The 16,502-nt window shown below is 40.7% G+C and overlaps 1 protein-coding gene across 3 annotated transcripts; it reads left to right on the top strand.

Annotated features, from left to right (window-relative positions):
- Positions 1 to 15,525, top strand: blnk (B cell linker). 3 transcript variants are annotated; one of them, XM_056609736.1, is made up of 24 exons: positions 1 to 128; positions 375 to 437; positions 3,781 to 3,827; positions 5,585 to 5,650; positions 7,238 to 7,284; positions 8,058 to 8,092; positions 8,335 to 8,440; positions 8,882 to 8,988; positions 9,233 to 9,302; positions 9,399 to 9,449; positions 9,684 to 9,703; positions 9,802 to 9,824; positions 9,936 to 9,986; positions 10,099 to 10,114; positions 10,234 to 10,282; positions 11,328 to 11,385; positions 11,492 to 11,519; positions 11,648 to 11,672; positions 11,879 to 11,954; positions 12,099 to 12,136; positions 12,269 to 12,318; positions 12,428 to 12,511; positions 12,656 to 12,811; positions 13,124 to 15,525. In XM_056609736.1, exons 1-24 carry the CDS (start codon positions 60 to 62, stop codon positions 13,238 to 13,240), a joined length of 1,452 nt encoding a protein of 483 aa, XP_056465711.1. In that variant the 5' UTR covers positions 1 to 59; the 3' UTR covers positions 13,241 to 15,525. The 3 variants fall into 3 exon arrangements, with proteins under 3 accessions (XP_056465711.1, XP_056465710.1, XP_056465712.1); XM_056609735.1 differs by having other exon boundaries at positions 11,645 to 11,672; XM_056609737.1 differs by lacking the exons at positions 1 to 128; positions 375 to 437; positions 3,781 to 3,827 and adding an exon at positions 4,956 to 5,162 and having other exon boundaries at positions 11,645 to 11,672.
- Positions 15,526 to 16,502: the final 977 nt, after the last annotated feature.

Here is a 16,502-nt window from a genome sequence, read left to right as displayed (position 1 = left end):
TTCAAACATCAGTTTCAATTACCCTCTTGCTATTATATGAAGAGCAGGGAGGGACGGACATGAACTTACCATCTAAAGAGGAGTGTGAGGGCTGGAGCCCCGATCAGGTGGCCCGCTTCATGTGCCAGGTAGGTTGAAAGAGGGCCGGGGATCGAAATGTTAATGTTATTTTTGTTTTGCGTATGTGTCACGAAATTGATACAGATCGACATTTCCAGAAGGGAATGCGTATGTGGTTAATGTACTTCATCAACATACACATACATGAATTATTCTTATTGTTTACACACACATGACATGGCACATCTCTTTATCTAAAGTGATTTGAATGCTTATAATCTTTGGTTTGTTTGTTGTTTTTATGCTCCATTCAGAAACAAATGCCAGAATGTGCTGAGACCGTCAACATATTTAAAATTAATGGGCATAGACTCCTGGTAAGTTCTTATATGACTATCCACCTACTGTTCCTGTGGTAGTTATGTTCTACAAAGAAGAAAATGTTATTTGTAATATAAAGAATATATTCAGAAAAACTGAATTGGCCAAGGAGGTGAGAGATGACAGAAAATGTTCAGGGAGGATTTTGTCAGACCTTCCGTTAGTTCCCAGGCTTGTGCAATTGATATTTAAATATGGGCTTCTGCTAATGAGGAAGTTTGTTTCTTCTGCTTTGCGAACCCCTGTGCTCTGACCTCTTCCTCCACGCTCTGATTGGAGCACTGTGAAGAGGTTTCATAAATTAAAGGGAACCATGTTTGATTTGATATCGGGCTAGCATAGAAGACAGAGAGAAACAAGATAGATGAATGGCCCACTTGTCTGCCAGCCACCAGCCAGCCACCATCCCAAACCCCAAACCCCTGTTCAGATGCTATTAGAACGCCCATCGTCTCATTCGTTCAAGTTCATGTTTTGCCGTCGCTGTTGTTGTTTCTGGTTGCCTCAGCTGTTTCATTTGTATCAGCCTCTGACAGGATTAATTCAAGCTGGGGGTGTGGTGTGTGATGAACTTTAAAAACAGGACTAGTGGTGTTGTGTGAGGAAAACAGCGCTCCGCTTTTACTATTCATAATTCATTGACCCTAGGCGTGCTCTCGTTTTAGTAGCGACATCACAGCCATGAGCTTTACTTAATAAGAGCCATGCAATTCAGACAAGCTGCAAAATCATTTACAATTCAATGCCCACCTCATCTTGTCTCCCGCGCCCCTATAGCCTGCTTCTTCCTGCTCCCTGGCTATCTGTCGATTCGGCTCGGCCCCGGCTTTCGGTCAAGGTTTTTTAGACCAAAATCAATTCAAGAGATTTAAATTGCGTCGGATTGACTTTGAAGTGTGCATCGTTAAAGACGATCAGGAAAGAAAAATAAATACATGGGTGCATATGTCCTTGGATCGATCGATTGCATTGCCGACTGACTTGCACTGACGCAACACGGCGATGGGGTGATGGGGTAAACTTACGTGAGATTTTACCTCTGTGGGTTTCTGGTGTGTTCAGGTCAGAGCATGGACCACAACAGTGGATAAAACTGCCTTTGGTGCTTTATGATTCAGAGTATTAGCACGTGAACTCTCTCTCCAACTCCAACTTGGTCCGTCGTGGCTTTAGCTCTCCCTGCAGTATGACTCTTAGCAAGAAGTAAGAGGACTTTGAGGCCCTTCTTCGGGTTATTCATCAAGTTTTTATGTTTTATTTATTAGACTGGGCAGGATTTATGTGCATTCATTGTACTCTAAAAGGGAGTAAGCAGGTTGGAGTCGGAATCTGAAAAGGTGGTTATGGGAAGTGAGGGACCTGGCTTTAACCTCTGACCTCACTGTGGGTGTGGAAGTCAAGAACTGCTGCATGCATTGAGCTATAGTGCTGGATTTGGTCTGTACTCATCAACTGAATGCAAAATAAACTCACTTACATGAAATTAAGTTTCAATCAAAAAGCACTATACAGCATTCAAGCTGCCCACACAAGAGCATATAAAAAAAGGCTACACTTGGTAACCATAAAAATATGAAATAACAATATATTCCAGTGTGGGCTTCACAAATCAAAACATTGTCAAGGGTCAATAAAAAAACTCTTGACCATTATGACCGAGACACTTACAATTTCCTTTTCCATCTGTCCCCATTCCTTTACCACAAGCTGCAGCCTACAAAACAACTCAGGCCCTGAACAGGGTTGCTAAGTTACGTGACTCAGACACTGGGTGCCCTCTATATGGACGGCTGGAGTCCAGTCCACTGCTCCTTCACTACTCCTATCTCAGAGACTCTGAATGAACCGTCTGCTCACTAAGGGGATGATTCATCCCGTTAACCAGTGAGCGGGAACAGATCTGCTCTGTGACATGCCGATATTTTTTGTTTCGTTATAATTTTTTATAATAATAAGGGATCATAGATCAAATATCACAATGATAAGAATACCTTGCATTTCTTGATTAATTTCGTGCCATTCATTCCTCATTCATCATTCTGGTGTTGGTGTTATTATATTGAAACGTCTGATGTGGTATGATGGAGCAGGAGGGACGTTTATTTTTAGCGGATTTCTCCCTTTACACCTGAAGATGTGGGTGCGGCGTCTCATTTGAGCTGGCAGAGACACTAGCCATAAATTATTCAGGCAGGGAGGCAGACAATGGGGCAAGCTACCTGATAATATATTCAGTGTCAAAATGCAACGTCTGATTTGAAACAGATGTTTTTTCTCGCCCTTCCGCTGTAACCCAGAACAGGATCAAGCATGCTCTGTCTGTGAGGGGGAGGGGGGGGGGGGGGATTTCATGTCAAGTCATGTGACTCATTGATTTTTTTTTTCGAATGATTTATTCGCAAACATTGCTGGCCTATGAAGTTGCCGTTTTGCTGACGTGTTGCTGATACTGTACCATCAACCAAACATTGCATACCAGGTCCCTACTCACACACAGAGGAAAGGTGGGTCTAATGATCTAATGAACATGTGTTCATGATCTACTATTGTATATTGATTAGCATAAGTTTGCAAATATGGATCAGTTTTTTTATCACAGCTTTGAAAAAAGTAAATTAAATAGGGAGGGGAACAGAGTAAGAGGTGACCTGTAGCAATGAATTATGAATGGAAAGGGAAATACATAATTTAGAGGTATTTTTTGCATATTTTATGGTAATCATTTTTCTTTACTTTACAAACCACAGTTTCCTCATTTGAGAACGTATACCACTTTAATCAAAACGAGGTACTATGAATTGTGATTATTGTATTGTTGCATATATTTTTTCCGTAACATACTTTAAACTAAATAAATGTTGATTAAAAAAGATATCTATGAACAAATATGAACACGTTTTTATTAAATATAGATCCCAAGTTGTGGGGTCTATAATTAAATTATATATCTAATCCACACACACACACACGCACGCACGCACGCACGCACGCACGCACGCACGCACGCACGCACGCACGCACGCACGCACGCACGCACGCACGCACGCACGCACGCACGCACACACACACACACACACACACACACACACACACACACACACACACACACACACACACACACACACACACACACACACACACACACACACACACACACACACACACACACACACACACACACACACACACACACACACATACATCCATACTCTCCGGGATATACTGCCATCTTCTGGTTATTAACAGATATTGTTAAAAGTTTTCATTATTTCATCCTGTTCTAGTTTGTATTTATAATATGTCGCTGTTGAATTCTCCATTTCTCACTTTTTTTTACAGACTCTGTCCAACAGTGACATCAGCAAGTTCAGCCTCGTCCAACAACCGTAAGGACCTATTCATCCCCTCTCTTGTTATGTTCAAAAGCTAATCCAGTAGGCCTTTTATTTTAAGTTAATATATATGTTAGTACTTTATTGAACACAGACCAGAAATGTGGATGCAAATGCCACATGTGTGTCTACAAACGGGACTGCATTCTTCGTAAAGTGTTAAACTGTTGCATTACATTCCTAACCAGTCATCATGGCTGATATGTAACTAATATTAAGTAGGTCATCAGCAGCAACCCTGTTGACCTTCCATGTATATTATCGCAAGTTCCCTTTTATCCTGTCAGTTCTGACCGTAAACTCTTGTAATCAGGAAGTTGCAGAGAGATATTCGACTCAAACATCATCTCTATGGTTACATAGGCCTAACATCAATGTACACATCTATAAAACTTCCCATATAAGTCACCAGTGATGCATAGCCTATATCGAGTATGACTGTATTTAACTTGACAGCAATACAGCTCTATATGTGCACTGTACAATATCGAACATTATAGGCAGCAAGGTTTGGGAAAGTTTTAAGTTTAAAAAGAATGGGTCTCTCCATGAACAAATATGAAAGCCTCCCTTTCACAATGAATCATTTGCTATTTCTGGAGAACAGGTGAGCAATGCATTTCTTTGTATTCATTTCTTAAATTACAGAGAAGTTCTAACTTTGTTTGTTTGAGTCCTTCCTGGTAGCTTCAGCGTGAAGGAATCCTCTTGCGTCTCTCTCTATCTGTCTGTCTGTGGTCATGGTCCAGGATATTTAAGCAATTTCAGGTTACATTTACTACATCTTCATACTTGCCACTCAGCGCAAACACACACATATACACAAAATAAATTAAACCGAACATGATTGGTCAGAAAGAGGTTTTGCTTGACCAAATAATCATTCTCTTATTTTAAAACTTGTAGGGGGAGTGTAGAAAAAAGGATGTTTGTAAGAGGTATGCGTCGTGACCGTCGTCGTGTGCGATTTGTGTGTGTGTGTGTGTGTGTGTGTGTGTGTGTGTGTGTGTGTGTGGGTGGGGTGGGGTTGTGGGGGTGTGGGGGTGCGTGTGTGTGTGTGTGTGTGTGTGTGTGTGTGTGTGTGTGTGTGTGTGTGTGTGTGTACGTGCGTGCGTGCGTGCGTGAGAATTGCAGGGGTGGAAAGCAGAAGTGATGATTCTTACAGCCATGGTTTGAATGAATCCCTCCCTATGCCAACGTAATGACTGTCTTCATGCAGCTTACTCGTACGCTTGGAGACATGTTTCATATCAGTACGTAACGGCTGAAGTAATTACTTAGTATGGAACAATTCAGTAGATTCGCTGCTCCTGCTACTGCAAAACTTCGGTAAGAATTTGAACCTTATTTTGGTTCTTTTATAGAAAACGTTTGACGACAACAATAACACCATAGATCGTTTGAAATTCAGTGGAATTTGTAATATTCAAAATACAATACAAAAGTAAGGTTTGATATCTGTTGCTTTGTCCTCATGTTAAACCACATTTGATTCAACAAAAAGAACACAGTTTACCATGGTTAGAAGAAGTTTCTAACAAGCTTGGAATTAAAGTGTAGCATAAAGACAAACTGATCATGATCGAGGAATAGCTGCTGCCAACGTGGAGTGGGAAATGATCTCATCGTAGACTACTTCTTCCCATGCCCAGCTAACTTTTAGTGCGAGCGCCGGTGCGGCTATGTGATTGTCCGGTTTATAGCTAGGAGTGGATAACAATGAAGATCAATTATATGTTGGTTTTCTTTAGGCAACTCCAGAAAATCGTCCAGGACATCAATAAGAATGAAGGCAGCATCCTTAACAAATTGAGAAGGTGAGATTTTTCTGTTAATTCATGTTAACCGCAAACTCAAATATTTCCTTTCAAATCACTCTATTTTGTCTGTACACCAATCTGGTTTTAGAGCAAACCATAGTAGCCTACTATCTCTGCCATCACTCTGGTCACTAACATTATTGTCTCTGCCTTAGATAATAGAAAACACTGTGCTGCAGTGCCCTGTTTATGATATTGGTAAAGCTTTTGATACGGTCGACCATTCTTTATCGTTAGATAAATTGAGTAGCATTGGTCTTACTGAAAATTCGTAACTGGTTCCGTTATTACCTATCTGACCGATTTAAATGTGTGAAACTAGGTAATGTCCAATCTGGTTTCTTTCCCATAAGCAAAGCTGGTTCTTAATCAGACCAAAACAAAATTAATGTTGTTCTCAGGCAAGAGATATGGGTCACAATAGTCACAATACTCTGCATTTCCACTATCAGTGAGACTATTCTTGAAAAAGTCTCTGAATACAAATATCTAGGCATCTAGCTTGATGAAAAACTCACTTTTAAATCTCATATTGATAAACTTGTTAGCAAATTACGTCAGCAAATGTGATTTTATAAAGGAATAGAACCATCTTCCCTATGGAAAAACGATTATTGAAGCAGTGTTTTTATCAGTGCTGGACTAAGGGGATGTAGGTTATAAGCTTGTGTCTGCTTCTACCCTAAATCCTTTGGATTCGGTATATCATTCAGCTCTTAGATTCATTACAGGTGACTGCTTTAGAACCCATCACTGCACCTTGTAGGAAAAGGTTGATTTGCCTTCTCTTTTAATGAGACGTGAGAAACGCTGGTTTTTATATATATTTAAAGCTTTCATTGGGAAAAAGTCACCCTACATGTTGAACATGCTCGAATGGGACTCAGAGACCTATTGTATCTGGTACAGCGAGCTGGTCCTCTTAAAGGTTCCCTGAGCTCACTCCAGCTTAGGAATGACTGCCTTTTCATTCACTGCTCCTAAATCATGGAATGCTCTGCAGAGCAACTTAAAAATGACTGCTCTTCCTACTTTTGGTTTATTAAATTCTATGATTTCTGAATTGTACACATATCCCACTGTAATTGTTTAAGCTGATTTCATTCTCATTTAGTATTTCATCCTATTTAATTCTTGCTCTTATTGTATTGCATATACTTAATAGATATTAGCGTAATTTTTATATGTTATCCTTGTAATTGTGTTTATTGTGTATGTCGCCACTGTAAATGAGGGAAACCATGGTGCCTCTCGAGTATTGGTAGCCCACTTAAATAGTGATTAAACACAATGTTCTCTGATTTTCTTTTCCAACCACCCCCTCCAAAAACTAATATTACACATGGGTGCACCCATGTGTATCTGAAGAGGCCAATTCCTCTTTCATTTAAGTTGAAAATAGACACAGAAAGAGTCATTGAAGATCCGTAACAGCTGGCTGCTTTCTCGCTTTCCTTTCAAAAAAAAAAGGAAGACATTGAAACTCTCTATATAGTTCACATGCTAAGACACCCAAGTGAAATATGCATCAAATGATATGTGTAAAAGAAAAGGATGTTAACCAAATTATATTTTCCCCTTTAGACTCAAAGTCAAACCAGGCCCAAAAGTCCCAGAAAGAGATTACCAAGGTACCAACAGCCCATATATCACACATAATTTACATTTAATTTGAGTTATTACAGTATTTTAGCACGTTTAGTATCAATTATCAGTGGAATAGAAAATATCATCCCAGAAATATCTTCCACATGACTGACCCACTAATGAATATATGGCCCCCTCAGTTGATTCTAGCAAATATTTACAAAGAGTTCAAATAGTTTACTGCTCTTAGCATAGGAAAGAAAATATATTGACATGTAAAATAATCTGGTAGCACTTTGAAATAACTGCAGCATTAATAAGTAGTAGTGAATATAGAATTTAACATTTATAACGGATTGTTCCTACATTAATCCTCATTAGTAAGCAATTAGTAAGCAATAGTAAGCAAAAGTCATAAAGTGCTACCAATAATATTTTTTTTTACAATACTATACAATGCCATGCTCGGCTGGTTTGGCTTGGCTGCCTGTTTCACATCCCACTATTTGCATAGAATTATGTGACCATCAGACTCCGACCGGAGATGATGCCTCCGGGGCTATGATGCTTGGTCTCCCACACACGTTCTATGGAACTAGAGCAAACTCGATCATGCATAATAAGTAGATAGACTGTCTTGTCTAGACATGATAAGTTATTCCAGTCAATATGGCAATATCATTTCAAAAGTGCCAATACCACTCACAAGACCAGGCACAAGCAGAGAAGGAGATTCCACCAGAAGATAGGGGCATTAAGCTATAGCACATCAGAAAAATGAAAATGTCTAACATTATTCACTTTTTTGGGCTTCCAGGGGAACATGTGGACGACATTGAGAGATGGTCTGATGTACGTAATGCTTAACATTTCTAAATCATTTCGCAAATACTACAAGGGCTTCTCTTATTAATTGTTAATAAGGAGTATGATTCTTCTTCTTAATGTTAATAAGAAGTATGATTCTTATTCTTGTTATTAAATATTATAATTGTCATTATAATAATCCTTATAAGTAGGCCTAGTAGTAGTAGTGAAAACAGAATATTGAAAAGTGTCACCTAATCAATATATCTATCTTCCTATTGACAAAGGAGAGTGATGAATATGAGGAAGAGGGCGGTGCTTATGAGCCTCCCCCTGCTCACAGACTCTTCACCCACTCTTCTTCCTCGCCCTTCTCCAGGGATGAGTACGTCGGTGAGTAGCTCCACCTGGGCAGCAGGTCGGCTAACCAGCCCAAAACGCCTCACGTCAATGAGCACAACAATCCGGCTGCTTTTATTTCTTGAAACGTCATTATATTGTGTTCTTTGCTTGACATACCTTCTCAATAGCTTCAAAACACAGAAGTAAAGTAAATATAACGTGAACATAAGCGGTGCCTCCCCCCAGCTCCTTAGTGCCTTCTGGCTAGCAGCGCGGTTGGGGATGAGCGACGCGCTAGCAGCTGGACCAGCTCCCTATATCGCCCTCGCTACTTCATTACGCTTTTCTTGTCAAATATGGACCTTCATTTTTTGTTATCGCTACACCATAGATTGCTGACCATACGCTGCAGAAAACTAGAGCATGATGCGGGGCTCCACACTGGTGAATTAGCCAAACGCCTCATAGCTCGCTTCTGCTTCCCTTTTCTAGACAGGTGCCGGAGCGAGGAGCGAGGCGATCCTCTACCCAGGATACCCCGGCCCCCAGCCAAGGCCAACAAACCGCTGCCCCCAAAGCCACGGCAGCCCAGTGATGAGGTGACGCTTGATTTAGAGTTGTGGTGGTAGTGGTGTTTCACCATATAGGCAATACATTTGTGCATACGTTTCTATGTTATGGATTCTCTTTGTCAACCGTCAGATCTGTACAGATGCTTTTGCCTCCTTCTTCTTTCTTTGTTGTTTGTTTTTTAAGATACACTGAAGCAGGCAAGGGGCCATCATGTTTACACCATCGGGGGTCGAGGGGTTTATGACTCATTCATGTGCTGTTTTGTTGTAGGACGATTACATCGATCCAGAGCTTGGTGAGCAAGACGACTACATAGAGCCAAGAGAGAACCCCCCACTTAGTAAGAATTATTTGTGTGTGTCCCTTTGATGAAAACGGTCCTGCATCATGAGGAGAATAACAATAAGAATCTTAAAACCTCTAATACATGTCACAGGTGTAAATAGCAGCCCTACGGAAACCCTGTGGAAACTCCCATGTGATCCTGGTAAGTCACATTACCAGTCACAACCAAGCTATCAATAATAATGTTGACTGTAGAGAAACTTCCAGAAATGCAACTACTACATACACTACAATGTGGGAGAGCATTTATTAAAAAATAAAGAGTTAAACTTTCGGCAATCATGAACATGAACATGCAATGATTCATGAGCTTTGAAGAAAACTAAGGATGACTTGGGAAATTGAGTTTCTAACTTTGTCCTTGATTCTGTTTTAGATGTATATGAAGTCCCAGAGGTAGGTCCAGTTTAAAATGATGATATTAATACTCATACGTAAGAACACAAAAATAACATTGGAACTGACATCTGGTTCTATGCTTTCCCATCTTAAAGGAGAATATTCCAACGGGAAGCAGGTTCGTTTCACATGCATTTATGATTTATATTGTTGCTATTTCATTCATATCTTGACATTTTGTGTTTGGAAATCCATCACCTGAAACATTTTTCTTGTGTCTACATGACAGATTCAGCCTAAAGACACCAACACATATAATGCCACCAATAGTCAGACCCAGGTAGGCTGGTAGCAATACCAGAGTCAATTTACATTCACCTTCCAATAATAAACACAGCCTATTGTGTGATTTTGTATCACCGGAACAACATTGTCTATTTTTCTTTCACCAGACTCATCAGACCTCAGGTAAGCAAGATTAACTGACAAATCTTGCTAACCTTTATGTCTGTATATATGTAATTAATTCTCGTTGGAATACAAGATGATGATATTGATGATTGTTGTTTCCCCTTCTCTTTATCCAGACCCCTGAATCATCTCAGGACACGTATGAAGTTTGTGACCCTGATCCTAGTAAGCGTTAAACTAAATCAACCTTCAATATTGATACCCATCAATGTTCAATGTAAAAAAAAGGAAAAGCTTCAATATTAACAAAAGCGAATAAGTGAATGAAATTCCTGTAATCAAATTTCAGTTTATGACCTTTTTGATTTGTTGATCGTTTGATTGCATTTGATCAGAGGTGTCAAAAGTATTCACATTCATTACTCAAGTAGAAGTATAGATACTAGCGTTTAAAAATACTTCTGTAGAAGTTGAAGTATCAACTCAAGCTTTTTACTTGAGTAAAAGTATAAAAGTACTGGTTTCAGAACTACTTAAAGTATTAAAGTAAAAGTAATGCAAGGAAAAAATAATGCCATTAAGGTCAAAAGCGTAGGTCATGCCACAGGGGCCTATAGAATTACAATCAGCTTTTTTTGCCAAGTATGCTCACACATACAAGGAATTTGGTCCCTGCATTTATCCCATCTGTGAATTAGTGACACACACACAGCACACCTCTATAGCACACTGCCCCACTTCCCCCCCAAAAAACATTTTTCTAAAGGCCATCTAATGACTATAATATTAATGTTGAAAAAATTGGGATGCACCTGTTTCAGACACATTTATACCCATTGAAAATGAACGCAATTAGTACAATGCAAATACATTAAAGAACCATATATGTGTACTGAATGTAGACGGGCTATGGTCATGCGCAGGTGCCATGTATCGCGTATAAACCAATAGGGTGTCAGAATGGTATATGTTTCTATTCTCATCCAACCAATCAAATTCACTCTATCCGATGGCGCAAATTATCTGGATGGGTTTTTTTTTTAACGCCGGCGGAATAAAAACAAGCCGAAATTAAATAGGAGTAACGAGGCCGTTTTTAAAAAGTAAGGAGTAGAAAGTACAGATAAGTGCGTGAAAATGTAAGAAGTAGAAGTAAAAAGTAGGCTGAAAAATAATTACTCCAGTAAAGTATAGATACCCAAAATTTCTACTTAAGTAAGGTAACGAAGTATTTGTACTTAGTTACTTGACACCTCTGCATTTGATCTAGGTCCAGGTCCAAAGGCCAAGAGGGACCCGCCTCTACCGCCAAAACCATTGCTCAGAGAGTACGGTTTTGATATCTGTGAAAGAAAAAACATATTTTTCCTTTGTTAAGATATTAGGTAAAGGCTTGACTCATTGTTAATCACATTTAATCTCTCCTTATTTTAGAAAGCCACCAAAACCAGTTACAAGAACGGTGAGTTACGTTTTCATGACATGAAATCACTATATGGACATGTTGGGTGTGTGAGATTATGTGTGTGTCGGTTACATTATGTATGTATGTGTATGACATTATGTATGTATTCCCTTTACATATAGAAGCAAATTAAACACAAAGAACCACAAAGTAAGTCCAACCATTTGAATTTACCATTGAAATGTATGACTATACTTGGGCCCAATCCCATTTCTACCCCTTACCCCTTCCCCTTCTCCATTCAAAACAAGGGGGAGGGGTACGGGGAAGGGGTAAGGGGTAGAAATGGGATTGGGCCTTAATCCCTCAAGGGCTACCGTAGAAGTCTCAACCAAAGTATTTCTATCTCCCCTCAGGCCAAACACTGCCCATGATTAACAGTGACCCGCCACAGCCTCATAAGCCGTTCACTGCTGATTTCAGAAGAACAATGTGAGCGGATTCAAGTTATATTACTGCAAATCTCTATAAACTCACTAATCAAATAGAGGTTGTATACAGCTAGTGTCTTGGTCGACATAGTTGGATCGTTTTGAGGCTGAACCTTCACAAACTGTCCCCTTCCCCACACTGCAGGATTCCTTTTCCTCATCAACAGATGTTGAACCCCCACAGTAAGTAAAACCTCCTCGGGTAGGGACAATAAACTCCTCCAAATCTCCTGGTTATGAAACTGAGAGCCAAACACCCACCTTTGACTGTCGGATTGGAGAGCATACTCTTGACTTGTTTCTCTGCCATCTTAGGACAAGCCGAACTGAGCTCAATTGAAAATGGATTGCAGGACATGGACAAGGTTATCCATTTCTCAACTCCATTTCTCAACCTGATGGTTTCACGATACATTGAGGGTATAGGGAAGTGATTGTTTTAAATAATGTTAATGTATATATTTCTATTCACAGGAGTCAGACATTTACGGACAACCCTGGTACGCCAACACGTGCGACCGCAAGGCTGCTGAAGAGGTCCTGATTCAATCCAACAGGGTCAGAAAACCATATTATAAAAGATCAGTGATACTGATCTGAAGTCAGTAATGCAGTTTTTTGACCTCAACATTCCCTCGTAAGAGGCCATGAACCAGCCAGTAAGTGGTTATTCAAGGTGTCTGTTTTCCCTTTCTACGTCAGGATGGCTCCTTTTTAGTGAGGAACAGTTCTGGGCAGGACGTGGAGCAGCCCTACACGTTGGCGGTGCTCTACAATGGCAAGGTGTACAACATCCCCGTGCGGTTCATCCAAGCCACGCAGCAATACGCACTCGGACGGGAGAAGAAAGGAGAAGAGGTATAGCGCATGAGATGATATGTTCCTCCATGCTTGGAAGTCGTTCATATTGGATTGTTTTGTATTTAAGTGAAGGTGAAACAGGGGGTGTATACATATACTGTATATAAAATATAGACATATGACTATGTTTGAAACAAAACTAAAATGGTTTTGAGTTCACTGCCCAGAAAATGGTCTGATGCACATATCATAGCTGCCACGTAACTGCCACAACATTGTGAAAGAAAGTCATCTGGAATCGCCGGCCAAATGCATTTTCTTTAATCGATTATCATCTTGGATCTAACATGGCTCCTCCCTCCCTTCTAGCATTTCTCCAGTATCTCCAGTATCATCGAGAACCACATTCAGAACCCTCTGGTGCTGATTGACAGCCAGAGTAACACCAGGGACACCACTAAACTGCAGCACGCAGTGAGGCCTTAAGTCATCTCAACGTCAGTCCACACACAAGACTGGCCCACGGTCATCAGCGGCATCTTCATTCACTCGCTGTAACAGACCGCTGTTTACAGAGCTATATTGTGCGCAAAACTCCTGAAGCGGCTGATGTAGGAACTTTTGGCAAGAAATGGATTCATAATCACTCAGGCTATACTTGATTTCCACTGAAAGAACAGCAGCGAATGTGTAGTTTCAATTGCTGCTCAAGACTGCAAGAAACCAGGAACTCGTTCCTCAAATCAAAGGGAACCAATAACCAGCTGTCGAGTTTGGTATAGATACTCTATGGCCAATGTGTCTCGTTAAAAATCCTATTTGGGAAGCAAAGCACTAATTTTCAGAATCAAACATAAATTGCACCTTCTCTTCAACTGATTGATACTGAGGTCGCCGGGGTCGACACTGGGCGGTGAATACCTGGGGTTGAGTGTGTGTGTGTGCGTGCGTGCGTGCGTGTGTGAGTGTTTGTGTGCGTGTATTCATAATGGATCTTTGCAGTCGCAGCGGATGACCAAGAAGTTCTTGTGATACACATGCCTTGCAGCAAGGCTGTGGTAAGCTGTACTTAATAGGTGAACCACAGACTAATCATTAAAGATTAGCACTCCCACGCAACTACTGCATATGAACTCAATATTGCTCATATTGCAACACTCATATCCTGGAAACAAAACTGTGGTTTTGTTCGAAAAGGCATTACATTTGTTGGACTTGATGTACTAAGAGTTTTGTTCCTTGTGCATCGAGCAATGTGTGACATATGAAAGTTCTCCTGTTATTCTGTACATTGAGTGAGAAGTAAATTGCCCCTACCAATCATATTGTAGTCCTGAACGGACACATGCCCACACAATGTCTTTGTTCACCAGCCTTCCTAAACATAGCTACTCAACTAGCTTTGCTATAATGTACATAGCTGTGCTGTAAATATTATGATGACCATTCAGGAGCAGTTGGGCATCTTGCTCAAGGACACCCTATATGGTCACACAGCAGCCATGGGGCGAGATACAAACCCAGAATCATTTATATTTATTAAAAAATGTAATACCATGGGGTAATATAATGTAGCTGTAGCAGGCTGCACAGCTTTGGTTTACACACTTTGGTTCAGGCAGCTACCACAACCCACATCCGGTCCTCCCTTGGGACATACACCTATACACCATTTGGGACAGGGTAATCTTCTAGGCCTCTCCGCCGTACATTCCTGAGATTTATGCTCTCCTACACAATTATACAAATACAAAGTCATCTTCAGGACTGTGAAAAACAGGAAGAAAGAGGATATGTGCCGAACTCGCATGACGGGTTTCTTTGTATCTTATTTCAGAAAACATAGTGCCTCTATTTGTGCTATACCTCCTACTGTATCTCTCTACCTGTGGCCTACTCTACTCAGCTATAAGGTCATGGAGTAGTCCTATGACCATACATAACTTGCGTGGAAGCCCCGCGCGCCCTCTTTTTTTTCTTCTCTCTCGCTCTTTTCTACTTATATACTTGGATTATAGTTGACATTAGGTTCCAACGGTTTAAAAGGTTTATAGTTAAATGAATGCATGCTTGAAAATGTACCTATCGTGGTCATTTAATCAATCGATGGAATAGTCGAGTTTGATTGGAATCTTTTGTTCATTCATATATTTTTGTATTTGCCATTTACTTTGATTTAATTTAATAATATAATTAATAATCACCTATGGTCATGAGGGCTGGGTGATGACCGAAAGGACGAGATCGCGGGTACAAGCGGCCGAGATGAGTTTTCTCAGAAGGGTGGCTGGCGTCTCCCTTAGGGATAGGGTGAGAAGCTCAGCCATCCGTGAGGAACTCGGATTAGAGCCGCTGCTCCTTTACTTAGAAAGGAGTCAGCTGAGGTGGTTCGGGCATCTGGTAAGGATGCCCACTGGGCGCCTTCCTTGGGAGGTGTTTCAGGCACGTCCAGTGGGGAGGAGACCTCGGGGAAGACCCAGGACTAGGTGGAGAGATTATATCTCAACACTGGCCTGGGAACGCCTCGGGATCCCCCCGTCAGAGCTGGTCAATGTGGCCCGGGAAAGGGAAGTCTGGGGCCCCCTGCTTGAGCTGCTCCCCCCGCGACCCGACCCCGGATAAGCGGATGACGATGAGGATGAGGAGGATGAGGATGAGGATGAGGAATAATATATAATAAAACGTATTTTGTATAGCGCTTTTTTTTTATATTGTACCAAAATATTAAGGACACTTTACAGCAAGAATAATAGATAATAAAGACATCATAAAAAGCAGTATGAATTATTTTTTGAATAAGAGGGATTGAAATTTGGGGCAGAAAGACAAAAACATGTCTACATTAAAAGGCGCATGATTGAAGGGACGGGTTCTGAGGGAAGACCTGGAGCAGGACAGGGGGGAGGGGGCCCGGGTGGTTGGCATCGGCAGATGGGAGGGCTCGGGTGGGTGGAAGGAGAGATCAGGGAGGAAGATGCCATGGAGAGCTCACTTGTAAGGAGCGGTTTGAAGTCGATGTACTGTTTGACTGGGAGGCAGGGGAGGGTTTCAGGACGGTGTGTTGCGGGAGAGAGGAGCTGATTTATGGATGTGTTGTGTTGTAATGTAAGGGTACCCCATTCAAGGAGTAAAGTTTAGATTGTTTTAAACCACTTTATCAGGCTACATTATGGTGTTCGAAAGTGATGAAAATCTCGGGCCCTTCAATTACTTTAAATCTTGAGGCTGTTCTAATTTCAGCCCCAACTTTTCAATAGTCCCAGTAGGCCTTATTCTACTGAAACAAATCCATACTGTATTGATACACATCTGTATTTCCAGCTCCTCTTCCCAACAGTGTCATGATGGATTTGTTTAAATAGAGTAAGGAGTATCACGAAACAATGAATAGAATGGGAAATACATAATTCAGTGCTCTTTTTTGTGTATTTTATGGTAATATTTTTTCTTTCATTAACAAACCACAGTTGCCTCATTAAGAACATAACTTACCCAAATGAGGTATTCTGAAATGTGATTTTTGTATTTTATTTATTGTATATGTGAAAAGCGGGGGTCGCATTTCTCCAGATCCTACCATTTAGCCCTGTTTACCTGTGCATACATGCATAGCACCACACTACAAACAACAACTACACACTACAGTTTAATCCACTTCATTTATTTACATGATACATAATTCAAAGGAAAAGTTTGGGCTATTGTTCTGTGGCGTTTGGTTGATCATGGTTGCATTGACTTCTCACCT

Source organism: Gadus chalcogrammus, chromosome 15 (genome assembly GCF_026213295.1).
Source record: "Gadus chalcogrammus isolate NIFS_2021 chromosome 15, NIFS_Gcha_1.0, whole genome shotgun sequence".
Lineage (NCBI taxonomy): Eukaryota > Metazoa > Chordata > Actinopteri > Gadiformes > Gadidae > Gadus > Gadus chalcogrammus.
Note: the sequence above shows the minus strand (reverse complement) of the source record. Positions and strands in the feature narration are given on the sequence as shown.

Excerpts from the sequence above, each read along its gene's own strand:
- blnk (XM_056609735.1), top strand. The coding sequence starts at position 60 with ATGAACTTACCATCTAAAGAGGAGTGTGAGGGCTGGAGCCCCGATCAG. Across the intron at positions 9,450-9,683 it reads GAAACTCCCATGTGATCCTG|ATGTATATGAAGTCCCAGAG; the intron begins GTAAGTCACATT and ends ATTCTGTTTTAG. Across the intron at positions 12,319-12,427 it reads GATTGCAGGACATGGACAAG|GAGTCAGACATTTACGGACA; the intron begins GTTATCCATTTC and ends TTCTATTCACAG.